Here is a 17,280-nt window from a genome sequence, read left to right as displayed (position 1 = left end):
ATCTGAGATAAATTTGAACAACATTTATTTCACTGTCTCCTCAGCAGTCTAAGAGTTCCTAGTGGTGTATGAAAGTGTTTCACAATGCCCAGCTCTCCTGACCTTAAAAGTATAGTTTGGTTCACTGTTCAGGCATTGAGAGCTCTTCACCCAGAGATACTTCTATGCTGAAGCAGGCTCTGCTGCTCACAAAAGTTCATTCTCTGCCTTTGCAGGCCCAGGGGACAGTGAAGGGAGACCCATGTGCAAATGAAATCCTTTTTGGGGACTTTTACTTCACCGTTGTCTGTACATCTGATAAAAGGTGCAACTCAAAGCATTCGGGTTTGAAAGCTTTATCATTAGCACGAAGAGATTGGCACTTCCAGAGCCAGCTGCCATGCTTAATTATGTGGGTGGTGGGCACTGTTGCTGCTAGAGGTAATTAAAATTACCTGTCAGCATTTTTGGTTATACCTTCATGGAGGAATGCAAACATAGCTGAATTCCTCTCTGTGTTCTACGCTATTCTAGAAGCTCTTAGACTTGCAGAAAAAAACAGGTTTTGTGCAAGGTCAAATCATCTTGGCCATTGTGCTTCAGATCCAGGGTAACCTCAGTGGGAGCTTGTTTTATGCAGCCTGCTGGAGAACAAACAGCCTTAGTTTGTATGTGCTGATTTTGGAAGTCATGTCTTTGGATTTGATCACTCTACCCAGAGCAGCTTTCTATTCACAAAGTTGCTGATTAATTATTTTCATCTTGTGTAGATACAATTCCTTCCTTATTTCATTTAATTCCTTACATGTTTTGCATCTTACTGCTTCCCTGGTTTATCAAGACATTTGTACTGGTAGCAAAAAAAAGTACTGGTGCCTTAAAAAACATAGTGAGTAGCTCCATCATTGATGGAGAGGAATTTATTAGCATATCTTTTGTTCCTTAGACCAGAAATTAAAGTACCATTTTGAACTGAACTGTAAACAAATGAGATGTAATTTCTTTTCAAAGGCATTTTGAAAATATTAAGGATAAACACTTCCAGGTGGAGAGAAGTGGGACATAATTTGTTCGTCATATACAGATGAATAAACCACTGGATTTTAATTGTGAAGCTAGGAGCAGAATTGTTGTCTTGTGCTCGTCTTTAACTTTTTCTGAATATTAAATGTTGGTAAAGAATTGAATATGGAGGAAAAGAGGGAGGAAGAATGGCGACAGTAATGGGCAGACAGCGTACTGAAATACATCTTCATAGTGAGAATAAAGCCAGATCAGTGACCAGACTTTTCTATGAGCTTCCTGGAGCTCTCTAATATTATCCTTTTTATTAGAAAATAATTGTGACCTGGGCTGCATTAAGGGAATTATTGCCAGCAGGCCAAGGGAGGTTCTCCTTGTCCTTTCCTCAGCACTGTTAATGCCTCACCTTTAATGCTGTGTCTAGTTGTGAGCACATGGGGAGTATTTTGGATACTGAGGAGAGTTCAGGCCAGCATGAAGATCTTTATGGATCTTTATTTTCTACAAGGAAAAGCTGAACAAGCTGGGCTGTTTAGTCTGGAGAAGAAAAAGCTCAAGGGGAATCACCTCACTGTGTACAAATACCTGAACGCAGTGTGTACAGAAGGTGGAGCTGTGATATTATCAGCAGCGCCCAGTGACAGAACAAGAGTCAATGGGCACATACTGAAACACAGGAGGTTCCTCTGAACACTAAGATGTTAATATTAACAATAACAACATCAGGAAAATGTTTGGTTTTTTTCATCTGAGGGTGACCACACACCTGTGTGAGCTGCTCAGACTGGTGTTGAGTCTTCCTCTTTGGAGAGGAGACTCAAAACCCATCTGGGTAGCTGGCTTTAGATGTTGCTGCTAGACTTGAGGGATTGGACCAGAAGACATCCAGAGCCTTCCATCCTCAACCCTTCTGTGATTAACAATCGGGCTACTGGTGTTTTATAGAAATCTGTGCATGGAAGTACTAGAGAAAGCAGCCAGTACAAGTAATGTTCAGAAATACTACCACCCTGTGGTGGCTGGAATGACTGAACAAACTGACAATGCTCTGAAACTCATCTCCTTACCCGCATGGTTCGTGAGTACATGTAGTGACCACACACCTTCTGAAACAAGATTTCAAAGTGCTTGTGTCCTTCCTTCATACTATTGAAGTAATTTCTTTCAGTAGAGTAGGTTGTTTTAGTTTAACATTATCCTCTTAATTCATATTGTTTAGATAGGCCTGCAAGGAACAGGGAGTTGGACTCAATGATTCTGAAGATTAGTAAATTTACATGGATTATGTAGCAAGTATTGCTCTTTTATAAGCTCACTGCAAATTCAGAATCCTCGTATCCCATGGGAGATGTCAATGTACCCTAGTGATTATGATTATGATTGTGATTATGATTATGATTATGATTATGATTATTATTATTATTATTGGTATTTCACTGTATTATGACAGTAGTGGCAGTATTAGCACTAGTAGTGACAGCACAGACTGAAAACCAAGAGAAAGTACATGTCATCCTTGAGAAATAGCTAACCAAACACCTCTGCAAAATGGGCTCCAAATGGGGCAAGAACTAGGCTAATTCAATACCTATTTTATCCATCTGGACAAAAGATCATGCAAATTCAGGGAAATACACAGTAGAATATACAGCAGACTGGTTTTCCCTCATGTAAGTGTGGAGTTGTTTAATTTTTAAATGCAATCAGATATGTGCAATGAAGGAAAGTACATCCAGCAGGTGTACTAATGTTATATTCTCTGGTCAGCTTCTTCCTGCAAGACTTTATAGCACCTTTTAACAGGGTGTGGGTGTCCAATTCCAGAAAAAGCTGGAATTTACACTAATTTTAGGCCAGCTTTCATGAAAACTTTATTTCAGCAATATAGCAACTGATAAGTAAAGGAAGAAATTTTATGCCAGAATTGATGGGTTTTTGCAAACAGTTTACTTGTGTTAATTCTGGTGTAAGTTGTTGAAAAGAATGACTATTAAATGCTTCAACTATATTTTGACATTGAATGTTTATTTTCCACAAGAAATCTGATAGTGAGCGTTACATAAAATATTGTAATTAAATATTGCATCATATACTTTAAAACATTGACCTATAATCCATATGCAGTGCTTATGCAGGATTTTGGTTATGTTTCCAGCTGCATGTATTTTATTAATGCATAGGACATTATTAATCTAACAATTTTTGCACTTTAAAAGCAGAATCAGTATTATGAGCTAAAGGGGTAAAATATTCAACTAACTTAAGATACTGGTGGCCTAGACAAAAATAATTCATATCAGTGATAAATGTAAAATAATGCTGTGCAAGCAATTGCTACAGAGCAGTTTTTCAAGCGCCAGTTCACGAGCAAGTTGGTCTGCACTCAATAGTCAGTGTCTGGGAGCAGAAGTGGATATAAAATAATCTCATTTAAAATGTGGCTTACCTTAAGGGAAAAGTTCAGAATAGAATGTTCTCAGGCATTGTTACCACTTTTCCAAAGTTTTCAATGTAGCAAGCACTGTATTTTATTCTCAAAGTGAAACTAGCCATGGTTTAGCTGTTTTCTCTCTTGATCTATAACATGCCTGACTTCCTCTTCACACTGCTACTCCCATTTCCCCAATTCCCAGATCATTTAGGTTTTGGCTCCTAAGCTCAGTCAGTCTGCTATTAAGTTGGGCCATTCATATTCTCATTTGGCAACAGTTCTGATGCAAAGCAGACTTGGACGACACAGTCATTTCACACAGACACCGAGTAGCTGCCAGGTGGCAATAGCGTTCCACCATTACCAAGCAAGACTGTTTCCAGTTGAACAGCTAGAACGAATTTTTCTTGGTAACTACCTAAAAACTTGCAATAATAATATTAAAAGTTTAGTAAAAAGCTATTTGTTATTTTAAATGTTTTATGAATGCAGGTTCCTGAGATTTTCCATTTAAATGATTCCTTGATGGTACTTCAATAAAGTCAGGCTTTTCTATGCAGAAATACAAGTTTGGGGGAAAACCAAACCAAACCAAACCAAACCAAACCAAACCAAACCAAACCAAACCAAAATACCCAAAGCAAATACAAGAATTCCTCAACATAACAGAGTGCAAGTAATGCAAAAATTAAAAAACTCCCTGCATACTCTTAGAAACCTCCTCCTAATGTCTTTCTGCAAACAAGAAATTAAGTCAGGCAAAATCAAGTAAAAAATACTGTCTTGGAGCCACAGTGAATGCCAGTTCTTAGTGTCATTGTCGCTGGGCCTCTTCATTTCTTCTAGTCAAGTCAGAGGTTAAGAAGAATGACTTTCAGTGTGTCTGTTTTTCTGTTTTCAAATTAACCATGGCTGGAAGTCATATTACAAAGTGTCTACATGTGGTCTGCTGGAAACCTTCAAGACCAATTTCATCTTATATCCACTTTTGCATGGGAATTTCTTATTTTTGTTTGTCTCTTTTGATTCAAATGAATTTTTTTCTCAAGACATCTTTCCACCAACTGCCCCCCACCCCAAAAAGGGACCTTTTTTTTAGGTTTTGGTGGGGTTTTGGTTGTTTTGTTTTGTTTTGTTTTGTTTTGTTTTTAAGTTTCATTTTGATTTTTTAAAACTTGATTTTACCTCCTTTAAAAGGAATTTACACATGCACAAATATTCATTGATTAGTACTAACAGAATGTATGGTAGTAAGCTCCCTTCAGTTATGCTCTGGCGCTGTCTTTTGGACGCACCGATGAACCCTGCGAGACCGGAATCGCCGGGCACTCATTGCCGCAGGAAAGGGAATCGGTGTGATCGGCGGTTCCCGTGATGGCATCGCTCCGCCAAGCCCCGGGTGAGAGCGGCCGATCCTGCCGCACCGCGGGACTGCGGCTCCTGCGGCATAACGCTGAGAAAATACTTCCCGCTTTCTAGCGGCGCCTTCCGAGGGGCTTCAACCACACACACACACTCACACTCAGACACACATACACAAACACACACATACACAAACATACACACACACACACACAAACACACACAAACAGACACACACAAACAGACACACACACAAACATACACACACACACAAACACACACAAACAGACACACACACAAACACACACACACGCACACACGCTGCCCCGCTGGAACGCCACCAAATCTGAACAAATGCTGTCCCAACGGAGGGGCTTGGATCCACCCTTAGGCCTGATACTGGATCTGCTCAGGAAATTTCAACACGCACGCTTTGGCTCCTGCCGGCTCCGAAGATGCCCGGTGAAACCGGGGACTGCTGCCGCTCGGACCGCAGCCGCTCCGCAGCGGGCGGCCCCAGTGGCCCGAAGGGTGCCCCGCTTGGCTCCCTGCACACCTCACGCTCCCCCGGTCAGACCAGTTGCTCTCACCGGCTCTGCCGCAGTTTTTCCGCAGCATATTCCCAGACCTCTCATCTTTTGGAGCGTTTTTAATCGTGCCGCAGAGACACGAGGGCGGCTCGAGCTGTTGCGCGCGTTCCAACGCTGGAGTTTAGTCTGGGCCTCTTTGTGTCCACTGGCTCCTGCAGAGTCTCGGGATGATTTCCCCTTCATCCCCACCCCGCAGGGCCAGTGTCCTTCGTTAGACGTAGAGTCCTCCCCCATTCCCGGCTGGCTTCCTACTATCCAGGGCACAGCCTGCGGCTAGCACCTTGCACACTGAGCTACCTGCACCGAGGGTGTTTGTCCAAACCCTCATGAGGGAGGCTCTGCCTTCATACCAACACACACATAGCAAAAAGGGGTTTTGTTTAGTATCACAATATAACCAGCTGTTTATTACAACAATAGTAAACAAAGACTTGTAACCACAGCCTGTGTAATTCCTGTCCGTGTTGGCAGGCCAGGGCTACATTCCTGAAAATATATTAGAATTAAATCACAACAAGCCAAATTTAAATGAAGCAAAGCAGTATAAATACGAATTCATCAAGTATGAAGGGTCAACAAAGGCTGCCCTGAAGTCTCCACTTGTTCTCCTGTGAAGAAGAGCTATCTTCTTCCACCATTACTCTTAAAACTATGTGAATTGCTTTTGCTTGGAGATGTATGAGGGATTTTTTTACTGAAAGCAGCTGCAGTTAGTCGGGAGAAGGAGAAGAAAACAGCCCTGTGGCCTGCACAAACAAGTGTGGGCATAACCGGCCTCAGCCTGCTGTGTGTCCCTAAAGGATTTCCGTGGTAAGGGCAGTCTGCGCTACCCGGGCGCGGGGGTGGGTCATTCAGCACGGTTGGTCAGCGCTTCCTCCAGTACTATTTTAGGGAGCCTGGGGTGCTGTGCCCCCAGTGATGGAGCCGGGTGATGCTTGTGAGCCCTCCCGAGGAGCGAGGGCTGTGCGGGCCGCCCTCCGATGTTGACATCCCTGTCCGGCAGCCGCGCGGCAGCCTGGATATCCTGCTGGGAAGCAGCAGAGGGCAGCCCTGCCTGCGCAGGAGCGCTCCTCTGGGGACAGCGCGCCGCTGTCCCCACGGCCAGCCTCAGGCGGGCGGGGCGGCCGGGCCCCAGCGCCCGGCACTGGGGTCTGTTCAGGTCCAGCACGGGAGAAGAAAGGTAGCGTAGAACACAACAATCCTGTGTTTTGTTTAGGGACTGCAGTCCGTTGGTAGGTGGGCGGTTATTTTTATTTTTTTCAATTGGTCCTTGCTTTTTCAATGTTTAGTCTTGTCTTCCCTGGCAGGGTATGCAGGACAGATGACAGGGAGTTTATAGATTCAACTTCTTATGAGTTGTACAGCTCTATTGTGTGAATATAAGTATGTTTCTCGGGTTTTTATAGTAAGGATTGACATTGCTTGCTATGTCTGCTTACACACTTTATATACTATATGTATTTATATATAAATATACATTACATTTATTTATGTAGTTCTTTATTATGTGAGCAGTGGATGGTGTTTGTGATGAGCCAGCCATAAGATGACATGTCATTTTACTCTTCCCACAGGATATTTTTATGTTGTGGGTTTTCTTTACTATCTGTTTTGAAGAGATTCAGATTTCAGTCAAAAAGTGAGTTGGGCAAGATACTCCTAAAAGAAATGCTTAGGATCATGACCACAACCTAGGCTGAGGATAAGAAATAACCATGTGAGGCTGCAGGACCAGGTTGTATGTTAACCAGAATCTACAGTGAAACAGCTACAGTCCTTGTGCCATCACTGCCTGTCTTACTTGCCTGCACAATGCTATGGGAAGCCAGATGTAAAACTCTAAAAACACAAATAACTAAAATTTTAAAAGGAACAAATCTTATTGAATCCTTTTGTATGAAAAAGTATGCATATATTTATATACATCCATTAAAAATACTTAATCTACAGAAGTCTTTGATTTATCTTTTGCATTGATTGAACATGCAGAGCTGTTGATTGATACCATTCTCCATCTCCAAAATACACAGTTATACCTTGACTGAGGCTTTTGTTCTATTACTCCATTAGGAGGGATGTCTTGCCAGCTGCACTGCTCTGGAGAGATGCCACTGGACTGCTGGGAAATGAGTAATTGGAAGTGAGAAATAAAGAGCAGCAATGCCATCAACTCTTGGAACATGTTGTTATAGATATGTCAAAATTCATAGGCAGATAAAACATTATCATGTTATAAATATATTAAATATAGTGTTATTATAAATCTAGTATTATGTACTGAAACGTAGCTCTGTTATAAGAATATTAAAAGTTTACAGCTACACTGACCAAAGGAAAACTGCTAAAAAGAACATGCCCAGACTAGTTGCCAAAGCCAAGAGATGAGGTTTACACTGAAACTTTCAGGGTTGGGAAACCAGTTGTCCTACACATACCACCTATAGTCTTGCTGAATTTACATGTGAAGAAGGAGAGACTGCAGGAACTGGAGATCTTGATCAGGGTGCAAGACATCAGTTGCCCACTTGGCCACTGATGTCTAAAAGATAGCATAACGAGAGTCAACTTAAACATGAATAGACAGTTCTGGGAAACCTACTAAACACTTGAAAACCTATGCCGGAACCACTATTCAACATGTACATGTTCTGGGACTTGGTGTGTGTATTGCGAAGCAGCCTTTGTTTCAAGGGAGACGAGGTTCTCCAGGAACAGGAAAAGGGGATGAATATAGGTGAAAGCACCAGAAACTAGACTGTTTACATATCTGATAGCATTATCCGTGGACCCAAACCATCGGACCAAGAAAAGAACAAAGAAAATTCATAGCTCCAGTCAAGAAAAAGAGTATAAGAACTGGACTCAAACTCGAACAAATCCTGAACTCAGCACTCTGATGCAAGAAAGGGGGTCAGAGCTGTGTGTGTTTTCACCCAGAGCCAATGTCCCGGGCTTGGCTCTGCCTTTTCGATTTGTAGCTGGCTTAAATTGTAAATTTGAACGCAAAATAAATTTTATACTTTGTTATTTTATCATAATTTGGCTTTCACAAATTATTGATCAGGCTTGATTGGCAATTTTATTTATAACAATGTGCTGCCCTTGGGTCTTTGGAAGGAGATAGGCTTGTTCAGATTTTTTTTAAGGCAGTGAAAAGTCGTGTCACAGATAACCTCCACTGCCAGGTACATCACTTCTGAAGATGCTTTGCAACTGCTTTGAACGAGACACATTTCTGGTTTTAAATTTTTTTTTCCCACCTAAAGTCATAATTCCATGTTGTAGAGTAGACCCTCCCTGGTCCCTCAGCTGACCTCTCAGAGAACCAGGGCTCTGAATCCACCCTCAATAGAAGCCACATTGGCTAACCAGACTATTTCTGCAGTTACCGGGTACCTCTCCATCATCTGAACAAAAACCCCACAAACCCAGCGCCAGCAGTAAGGATCACACTCATTGACACAGACTTCTTCCACAAGTCCAGAGAAGTGCCACAAAACTGGAGAGAGGGATGAAATAGCTCTCCTATGAAGAAAGAATGAAAGAACTGAGGTTCTTCAGCATGGAGAAGAGAAGGCTCCAGGGCGACATTAGAGCAGCTTTCCAGTACCTAAAGGGTACCTTTTCCTACAAGAAAGGTGGAGAGGAAATTTTTACATGGGCATGTAGGGACAGAACACAGGGAATGGCTTCACATTGACAGAAGGCAAGGTTAGATTAGCTATTTGGGACATTTATGACTCTTAAAGTTCTAAAAGAATCCTAGGGTATCCTGAGTTGGAAGGGGACCACAATAGAGTCCAGCTCCTGGCCCTGCCCAAAACACCCCAAGAATCACAACATGTACCAGAGGGTATTCTCCAAATGCTTCTTGAGTTCTGTCAGGCTGGTGCTGTGATCACTTCCCAGGGGAGCCTGTTCCAGTGCCCAGCCACCCTCTGGGTGAAGAACCTTTTCCTGGTATGCAACCTAAACTTCCTCTGACACAACTTCAGGCCATTCCCTCATGTCCTGTCACTGGTCATCACAGAAAAGAGATCAGCACCTGCTCCTCCTCTTCTCATGAGGAAGTTGCATTCTGCTGTGTCCTCTTCTCTTGGCTGATACAAGCAACTAACCTCAGCTGCTCTGAAGCTCTTCCCCTCTAGATCCTTCTTCATCTTCATAGTCTCCTTTGGACACTCTTCAACAGCCTTATATCTTTTTTCACATTGTGTAACAAAAACTGCCTCTAGCACTTGAGGCGAGGCTGCTCCAGTGTAGAGAAGAGTGGGACAATCCCCTCTCTTGCCTGGCTGCTGATGCTGTGCCTGATGCACCCCAGGACAGAGCTGGCCCTCCTGGCTGCTAGGGCACTGCTGACTCATACCAACTTCCTTCAACAAGGACTCCCTGGTCCCTTTCCACGGCACTGCTCTCCAGCAGCTCATTTCCCAGTCTATAAAAACACCCAGGGTTGCCCAGGTGCAAAATTCAGCACTTTCCCTTGTTAAACTTCACACAGGTGGTGATTGCCCAGACCTCTGATTTGTCAAGGTCTCCCTGCAGGACCTCTCTGCCTTCCAGGGAGTCAACGGCTCCTTCCATTTTAGTATCACTAACAAACTTAGTATCTCTTCAAATGTCCAGATCGTTAATGATGATGTTGAAGAGCACAGGGGTAAGGATGAAGCCCTGTGGAACCCCACAAGTGGCAGGTCACACCAGTCTGATGTCACCCCATTCACTGCAGCCCTTTGTGCCTGACCCATGAGCCAGCTGCTCACCCACCACATGATGCGTTTATCCAGCTGTGGGCTGGACATTTTCTCCAGAAGGGTTCTGAGAGAGACAGTAAAAAGCTTTGCTGACATTCAAAAAGATCACATCAAATGGCTTCCCTTGATCAACTAGGTGGTAAATGACAACCTTTGCATTACCCTGGGAATCCCAGGGTTCATGTCTGTGTAGGATGGGCTGTCTCATCACCTTTTTTGCCTCTGGATTTCAGAACCATTTAGAGCCATTATTTCAAACATTTATCTTTTATTTTAGAATTGCATTATTTATTAGTTTAAAGTCTGACTGCAAAATAGTGGCAGGTGCCCTGTAAGTCAGCCACAATGGTCTGCCCTTGTAGCATTTTGCCCGGGGGTTTCAAGCTGATCTGATAAGCTCTCAACCCCTCAACACTACACCCCAGAATAGCTCAGCTTTCATTAGGAGGCATAAAAGGAGCAGGAGGCTGATGTGACAGCGTCAGGAACAAAAAAGGTTTAATAAAGGCAAAATAACAAACTCAAACCGATCCAGGTGCCACTTACTTGTGATCCTGGTAAAGAGACACCTCACAAAGGCGATTTGGCTTCTTTGTTCTGTCCTTTTCTACTAAATGGCCCAGGTGGGACCTTTTGGCTTATGGCCAATTAGCTGTCCTCAAACTTGAGGTGAAGTCCCCAAGGTCCTATCAGTGACTTTTCTACCTGATCACCGGGAGAAAGTTCTGGGATCTTTCCTTTTTGGGGGACAGAGGAAGGTTCTGTCACTCTGTCCATAGGGGGTCCATTCCTACATGCCCTTTAAAATTTTGTAAGGTGAGCCTTAAAAAAATTTTGTAAGTCACATTTGCCATTCACAATGCTTCTTGTTTACCTCACTAGTAAAATCCAAATGCATCCAGACATTTCAGGCCAGGCCCTGCACCAACTTTTTGCCTGTTTGGTTTTAAAGCCACGGTTTTTTTTCTTTACAGCCCCACTAGACTGGGGAGATGGACACAAGGACATTTTGAATTTGCAGGGCGCAGTCCTGTCCTGTCTAGCAGTAGGAGAACATTAAACTCAGAGGGAGTTCTCTTTGCAGTTTTGGTTTGCCAATGGCTGTTTCATCTGCATGTTTACAAGGACGGGCCTCCATACCGAGAACACAAAATAACAAGGCATGGTGGTTCAACCACAGCCAGCAGGTGAGCACTACACATCTGCTCACTCACTCCACCCTCCCATCACCTTGGTAGGAGGGCAAGGAGAATCAGGGGGAAAACCCAGTAAATCTCATGGGTTAAGATAAGATACTGATCATGTCCCTGAGGTCCCAAGAACACTGTACCCGGTGGTGGCACTGACAGGGCCAGCAGAACACCTCCTTTCTAAGCAGAAGGCTATGGTGTGATATTGGGATCAGGGGCATTTAAGAGGAGATGATTAAAGCACCCCAGATTTTTTTCTTTGTGGGGAAATTTTCAGCAGTAAATTTGGGGGGAAAAGCCTTGCACTGGTTAGGACATCCAACATGGGTTGTCCTCTCACCACTTGTCCCCTGTGGGTGGGTTTTCCATAATTTGCCTATAAAGCAAAGAACCAGGCTAACCTTGTGGCTGGCATTGATAAGTTCCTGGTTTAAGCCATGGTTGCAAGAGAGTGGAATCCACCAATCTGAACTGAGCTCTTGAAAAAACTTTCTTCTTAGATGCATGCTGTGCTGGAGGGAGGCGTGAAGGGGACAGGCAGGATGGCAGCCAAAATTCACAAGGTCACAGTTTAACAGAGTCATCCACTCAAAGCAGAAGCAAAACAAGCCAATTGTTATGAATACATATCTCTATCTTCCTACCATTTTAACAGGGAAAAAAGTAAATGCCAGGAGCTTTCAATAACCGTACTTTTCATAGCAAGTTGGGGAAACACAATAATCCTGGAGCAGATGGGAAGGTGTGTGTTTCTGGTTTTTCCTATGCTTGCTTCTAAAATCTGAGGATGAACTTCCCTTTCTCACTCCCCAGCCGCAAGAGCGATCTCCACAAAACGGGGTTCCTTTCCACAAGCCAGTAATTTACACACTCAGAGGTATTGGTTGGTCACTCCAGAGCTGCGCAAGCCTGGTGGTATTTCAGAGATGGAGCGCGCCCTGCCGGTCTTTCCCCTCCATTATTTACACGCACAAGCTCGGAGTCAGTGACTTCCCAAGTACAGGCCCGCTATCAAGGTTTGTTCGGAAATTTCCATACGCTACAGACGCCAGATAACTTCTGCGCACGCTCAAGAGGAGGGTCCTCACCTGGTCCTACGAAAAGGCATGATTTTAAGTATTATAATGCACACAGTTAAGCTATAGGACACGTAGACCTTGAGCGTATGCTAAATTATCAATGTGTACAACAAATACACATCAATGTTCCGATTTACTACATCCTCAAATCTCGTCATGTTCAGTTCCCGGATGTCCTGAACTAGGCGATGCTAGCCGCTCCCAGTTCCACTGATTAGGTCTCCTTCCTTGCTGATTAGCCTTGAAAGTATACAAAGATCTTACACTAAAGCACATCCTGACTTAAGGCAGTCTTGATACATTCCACATTTTGCGACAGGAAGGCAGGTCCGCCCTCCCCCGGGAGCGGCGCGGGGATGCGGGCTCCCTCGGCCGGCACAAGCCGTCCCTCGCCGGGGATTCCCGCTGGGATCGCTCAGTCGGAGCCGGCAGCAGGAGCGGGGGCAGGCTGCTGCTCTTGGGCCGCTGGTTCGAGTTCGGGGTGTCCCGCAGCGGGGAGCCTGTGCCCGCAGCCTGGGTGCCACGTGGGATCGCAACAGCAGCAGTCACATGTGAGGCTCGGCTGTCCTGCTGTGGATACTTTGAGGGTACTTTTTCCAGCCCTAGGTACTCTAAGTATTGTGTATACGGTGTTTACTTTGCTTAATCACAGAGTTCACTAAACCAAGTTCTAAAAAGAAAGTATGAAAACTTAAAAAAAAATTCCAACACTGCAGTGTTGAAAGGAAACTGTAATTTCATAATGGTGGCGTTTGGCACAGACACAGACACAGCCACAGAACAGCGCCTGGGCTGGAGTGCAGCTCTATGGTGTTACAGCAGCTTTGAGAGAGGTGCTGGTATTAAAATGCATCACCATGCTTGTGCCATCTTTGGGACACTGCCCTGCTGTGAATTTTGTTCCCCTGGTACTGTTTCTGTTGGGTAAGTTTCAAAGGATTAGAATTTGGCCTTTAATTTAATTTAACTACTGTGAATTTAATTCTCTGCCTCACTCATGCAACTCCTGCACCTTACCCGTCTCTGACAGAGGGAATTCTTCAGTGTCCAGGACGTATCGATATTGGTAGGATAAACCCTTATACACCACTCAAATAAAACAGAGTCAAGGGAGCTCATGAGAGTTGCTGTAAAGAAACAGAAGAGCTATTACATGGGGAAAAAAAAAGTATATTGCTCAGGAGTTATCCCCTATGAAGATGAAGGCTGAGTTCTTCGAACCACATAATTTTGTCATTTTCTGAAGTTGCTCCTTTCATGCTGAAGTGTCTACTGGAATAACCTTTGACCATGTCAAAAAGCAGTGAATAAGTACATTTTCTCACCCACTGCCTATGAAAGCTTGGCCCAGAGCCACACAGTCCAAAAGTCACTTCATATTTTAAAACCAGATTTTGAGAAGCCCTGCAGCCAGCCAGGACTAGAAAGAAGACAGGCAGAGTGAGGAGATAAACTGAGAGGCAGCAGCAAGAGAAAGAGCAGAAAAGGGGATGTTTTTTGCATGGCATAAAAGTAAACAGACCTGCAAAAAGGCTCTGCTGCTGCCTGTATTTTTTTAGTGGGCAGCTGGGGGCAGGAGTTAAGTGGGGAGGAGGAATTATGAGCTCTCACCTCAAGGGAGAGATGTGCTGGCATACTCCAGTGGAAAGACCAGTTACAGTGTGGAAGAGAAGGAGCATAATTAATGAGGTTTCCAGGGCTGTATGCACTTTGCTGGGCTGTACACTCAGTTACAGTCCCCCAGCTGTTAAAGCTTAAGGAATATTGTTCATCCAGCTTGCTGCCTGTGCCTCCCCTTTCATTATAAAAGGTTCCCAAATAAAATTGCAGGCAAAATCTTTTGTCTCCATGGCACATTGCTGGTGCCAAGTGCACTGCTGCTGACGTGCCTCTGCCTTCATGTACCAAGTAAGTGCTGGTGGATGGCAAGGTGCAGAATGAAGGACAAAAGGCTCCCTAAAGCTGCTTCTTAGAAAGAATTAGCTGCTGCCCTCTTAAAGGACTCAACACCTTCTAATCCTGCTTTTGCACTGCAGACTTGCTTGCTCTCCTCACCTAAGACAGGCATACACCCTGCACTCAACTGCTGTCTGCTACAAAAAGCTCGTAGTCACCAAAAGGCGTGGTTTTGTGAAACCCCTGCCTTTTGGCAGGGAAGTGGCCCGGACTTTGGGCAGGTGGCTGTAAATGCCCAGCTGATGGCACTGTGTCTTCATCAGTCTGCCTGTCTTGGGGGGAGAGGCGGGTTACCTGCCTGTGATCAGTGCCTAAAAGGATTGCTGTAGCGCCAAACATAGTCCATGACCTGCCGTTTTACCCTCTCGTTAACAGTGAACAGGGGTGCTGGCATCTGAAAACTTGGCAGAGAAGGACGCTCTTGTGCATGCAGAGACCCTAGCCTGGGCACAGCCGAGGTGGAGGCAGTGGCAGGGACAGCGTACGGAAAAATTCAAGTCACCAGAGGTTTATGTCCAGAAAGGAAACGGAGGAGTCCCATAACTTTATTCATGAACAAAAGGAGAGGCCATGGGGCATTTCTCCATGGGGTCTCTCAAATTGTTGGATGATGCAGCCTCCTTTTTTTCTTCATTTCCTGGCTGCATCATCCTCTTCCTTTTCCCATTGGCTGAGGTACACGCAAGGTACAGACTTCCAGATTCACCTACTATATGTCTCCCTTAATATGAAACCCCTTTTTGTACATTAAATGATATTCATATTCTATTCGGTCTTCTTCTTCTCTGAATTCAGGAATTTAGCATGACATTGGCTGAGCAGCAGTCCATGTCAATTAGTCAATTTTCTGAAACTGATAGTTTCTCCCGTTACTTCTCATCTGAAAGTCCCTGGCCCTGTCTACAAGTAGATTCACACAGTCTGTTTGTAAAGACACATTCATCTTATTCCTTTCAACAGCAATCCTGGCTCTCTTTTGGGAAATGTGGGTGGTATGAAAGCCTGAGGAGCAGCTGGTGGCAGCCCCACACTCTTCTCTCTAGGACAGCCAGTTACTACTACAGCAGAACACCATCTGCGGTTCTAGGAAAGAAGAAGCAGCCATTCCTGATCCACTTATCCATGGTATTTGCCTGATTTCTGGGGGAGATGAGCCATGCTACATCTAGCTGGAGACTTCCCATAGCCATAGTGGCCACCCTGATCAGAGAAGAAGCTCCACTGTGCGCTCCTCTAGAAAGTGTAGCTGTTGCCAGAGACCTACCATGCAAATCCCACTGTCATAGTGCTCAAGAAAACATCTGTGCACTATGTACACCTTCCTTCACAGGAACAGGTGACAGAGACTACTGTGATTTGGGCATGCCTGGCTTGAAAACTCTGCCATTTGCTGGCCAGCTGGTCAAATGGGTGGCTTTCTGATCACTGACAAGCATTTATAATTAATAGCATTTTTTACTGAACCCTCCTGTGGGCATGTCTTCTTTTGAAGTAGTTCCAGTTTTGCTCAGGCAAAAGTCGTTGGAGACATTTGAAGTACTTTTTAAAAGGTTCAAAGAGCAGAGAGAAAGCAGAGTGATGGAGGTGGCAAATTTGCAAGCATTTTTGCTGGTTTTGCTGTTACCTGTGTTGTCTCAGGACTTCTGCCACATCCTCACAAATACCCCAGACCTGGGTACCAGGAGCATTCATTGCTGCGCTTCCTGTCCCCACCATGCCCCAGTGTCCCTCAGTATCTGCCCCTGCAGGCACCTCTCTGGCCCTGAGCTCCACAGCCCTCACCCACCTGGGGATGCTGAGGGTCCATGCAGAAGAGGGCACCATGAAGTGGCTGCAAGGGCACACTTTTAAATGGAATTGCTAGTTGCAGGGTCCCTTATTGACACAAGCAACAAATCCATGAATGCAATCTGTCTACATTGCACTCAGAGATAGAATATATAGATTCAGATCTAAAAACCCTAAAGCTTTGCTCTAGAATGTATTTTGTATTTGGTCCACTTATAATTGAAACAGTATGATTTATTTGATGTTCTTACTTTGAGAAGACACGAGGATTTAGGCAGTCTACACTGACTCCAGTAACACGAGTAGACTGACATTGGTTTCTGCAGGATTTCATTGCACTCTTCAAGTGAAAACCAAGAGCGTTCTAAAGTCACTAGTGCTTTCAGTACATGACATTTTTTAAATTAAAATTTCCTTTTGTTAGTGACATTAGCAGAGCATAGTGCCATGTGTTGTTACCTGCTTGTCCTCCAAGAGGCAGGTGGCACACCCCCGCAACCCTGGGCACACAGACCAACATACGTGCAGATTGCATTTATGGGTTTGTTGCTTGTGTCAATAAGGGACCCTGCAACCAGCAATTCCATTTAAATGCTTCTTGAAGAATCAACTAAAACACACCATGCATAAATCCTTTGGGTCCCTGTTCAACTCATTTTAGGGTGACACAGTCAAAGATACTTGATTGTGCATATCTGCTCTCCACTCTGCTTGTAGTGCAAATAAGTGGGCTGGCAGAGCCAAGTGCAGTTGAAATTCCACCATAATTTTTATATATCCACCATTTTATATTGGAGTCAAACCCCTGGTTTACCAAGCACTACACCTACACAGACAGAGGAAATGTAGAATGCACATGCAAGCCGGTAGCAACACATCTGTGTCTTGTTGCTAGCATTAGGGACAAAGCAAGGGGATCACAGTTTAAAATAGCAGCAGAACCATATGGCCGTTGGTTGATCCTATAAAAGGCAGCACAGAGACTGGAAGCTCTTGTCCATTTGCCTGCCTTCACTGAAGTTACTGGTGCAAGCCAGAACTGCAGAATCCACACAGCTTCTCTTTTCTGTTCTTGAGGATGTTTAAACTGTGAGACACTAAAATTTGATGTCTAGATTGAAAAAA

At 44.3% G+C, this 17,280-nt stretch overlaps 1 protein-coding gene across 3 annotated transcripts in view; it reads right to left on the bottom strand.

Annotated features, from left to right (window-relative positions):
- The window catches only part of SLC44A1 (solute carrier family 44 member 1), a 108,816-nt gene that overhangs the window by 12,380 nt on the left and 79,156 nt on the right, over positions 1 to 17,280 (bottom strand). The window contains exon 17 of one of the 3 annotated variants that reach the window (XM_038125476.1): positions 16,819 to 17,266. The exons of 1 other annotated variant lie outside the window; for it this stretch is intronic. In XM_038125476.1, coding sequence (XP_037981404.1) covers positions 16,982 to 17,266 — 285 coding nt within the window. In that variant the 3' untranslated portion in view covers positions 16,819 to 16,981. Of the gene's footprint in view, positions 1 to 16,818; positions 17,267 to 17,280 lie in introns of those variants that run through there. One more of the 3 variants, XM_038125477.1, reaches the window with a different exon arrangement.

This window comes from Motacilla alba, chromosome Z, assembly GCF_015832195.1.
Source record: "Motacilla alba alba isolate MOTALB_02 chromosome Z, Motacilla_alba_V1.0_pri, whole genome shotgun sequence".
In the NCBI taxonomy this organism is placed as follows: domain Eukaryota; kingdom Metazoa; phylum Chordata; class Aves; order Passeriformes; family Motacillidae; genus Motacilla; species Motacilla alba.
This window is presented reverse-complemented; position numbering and strand designations above follow the sequence as displayed.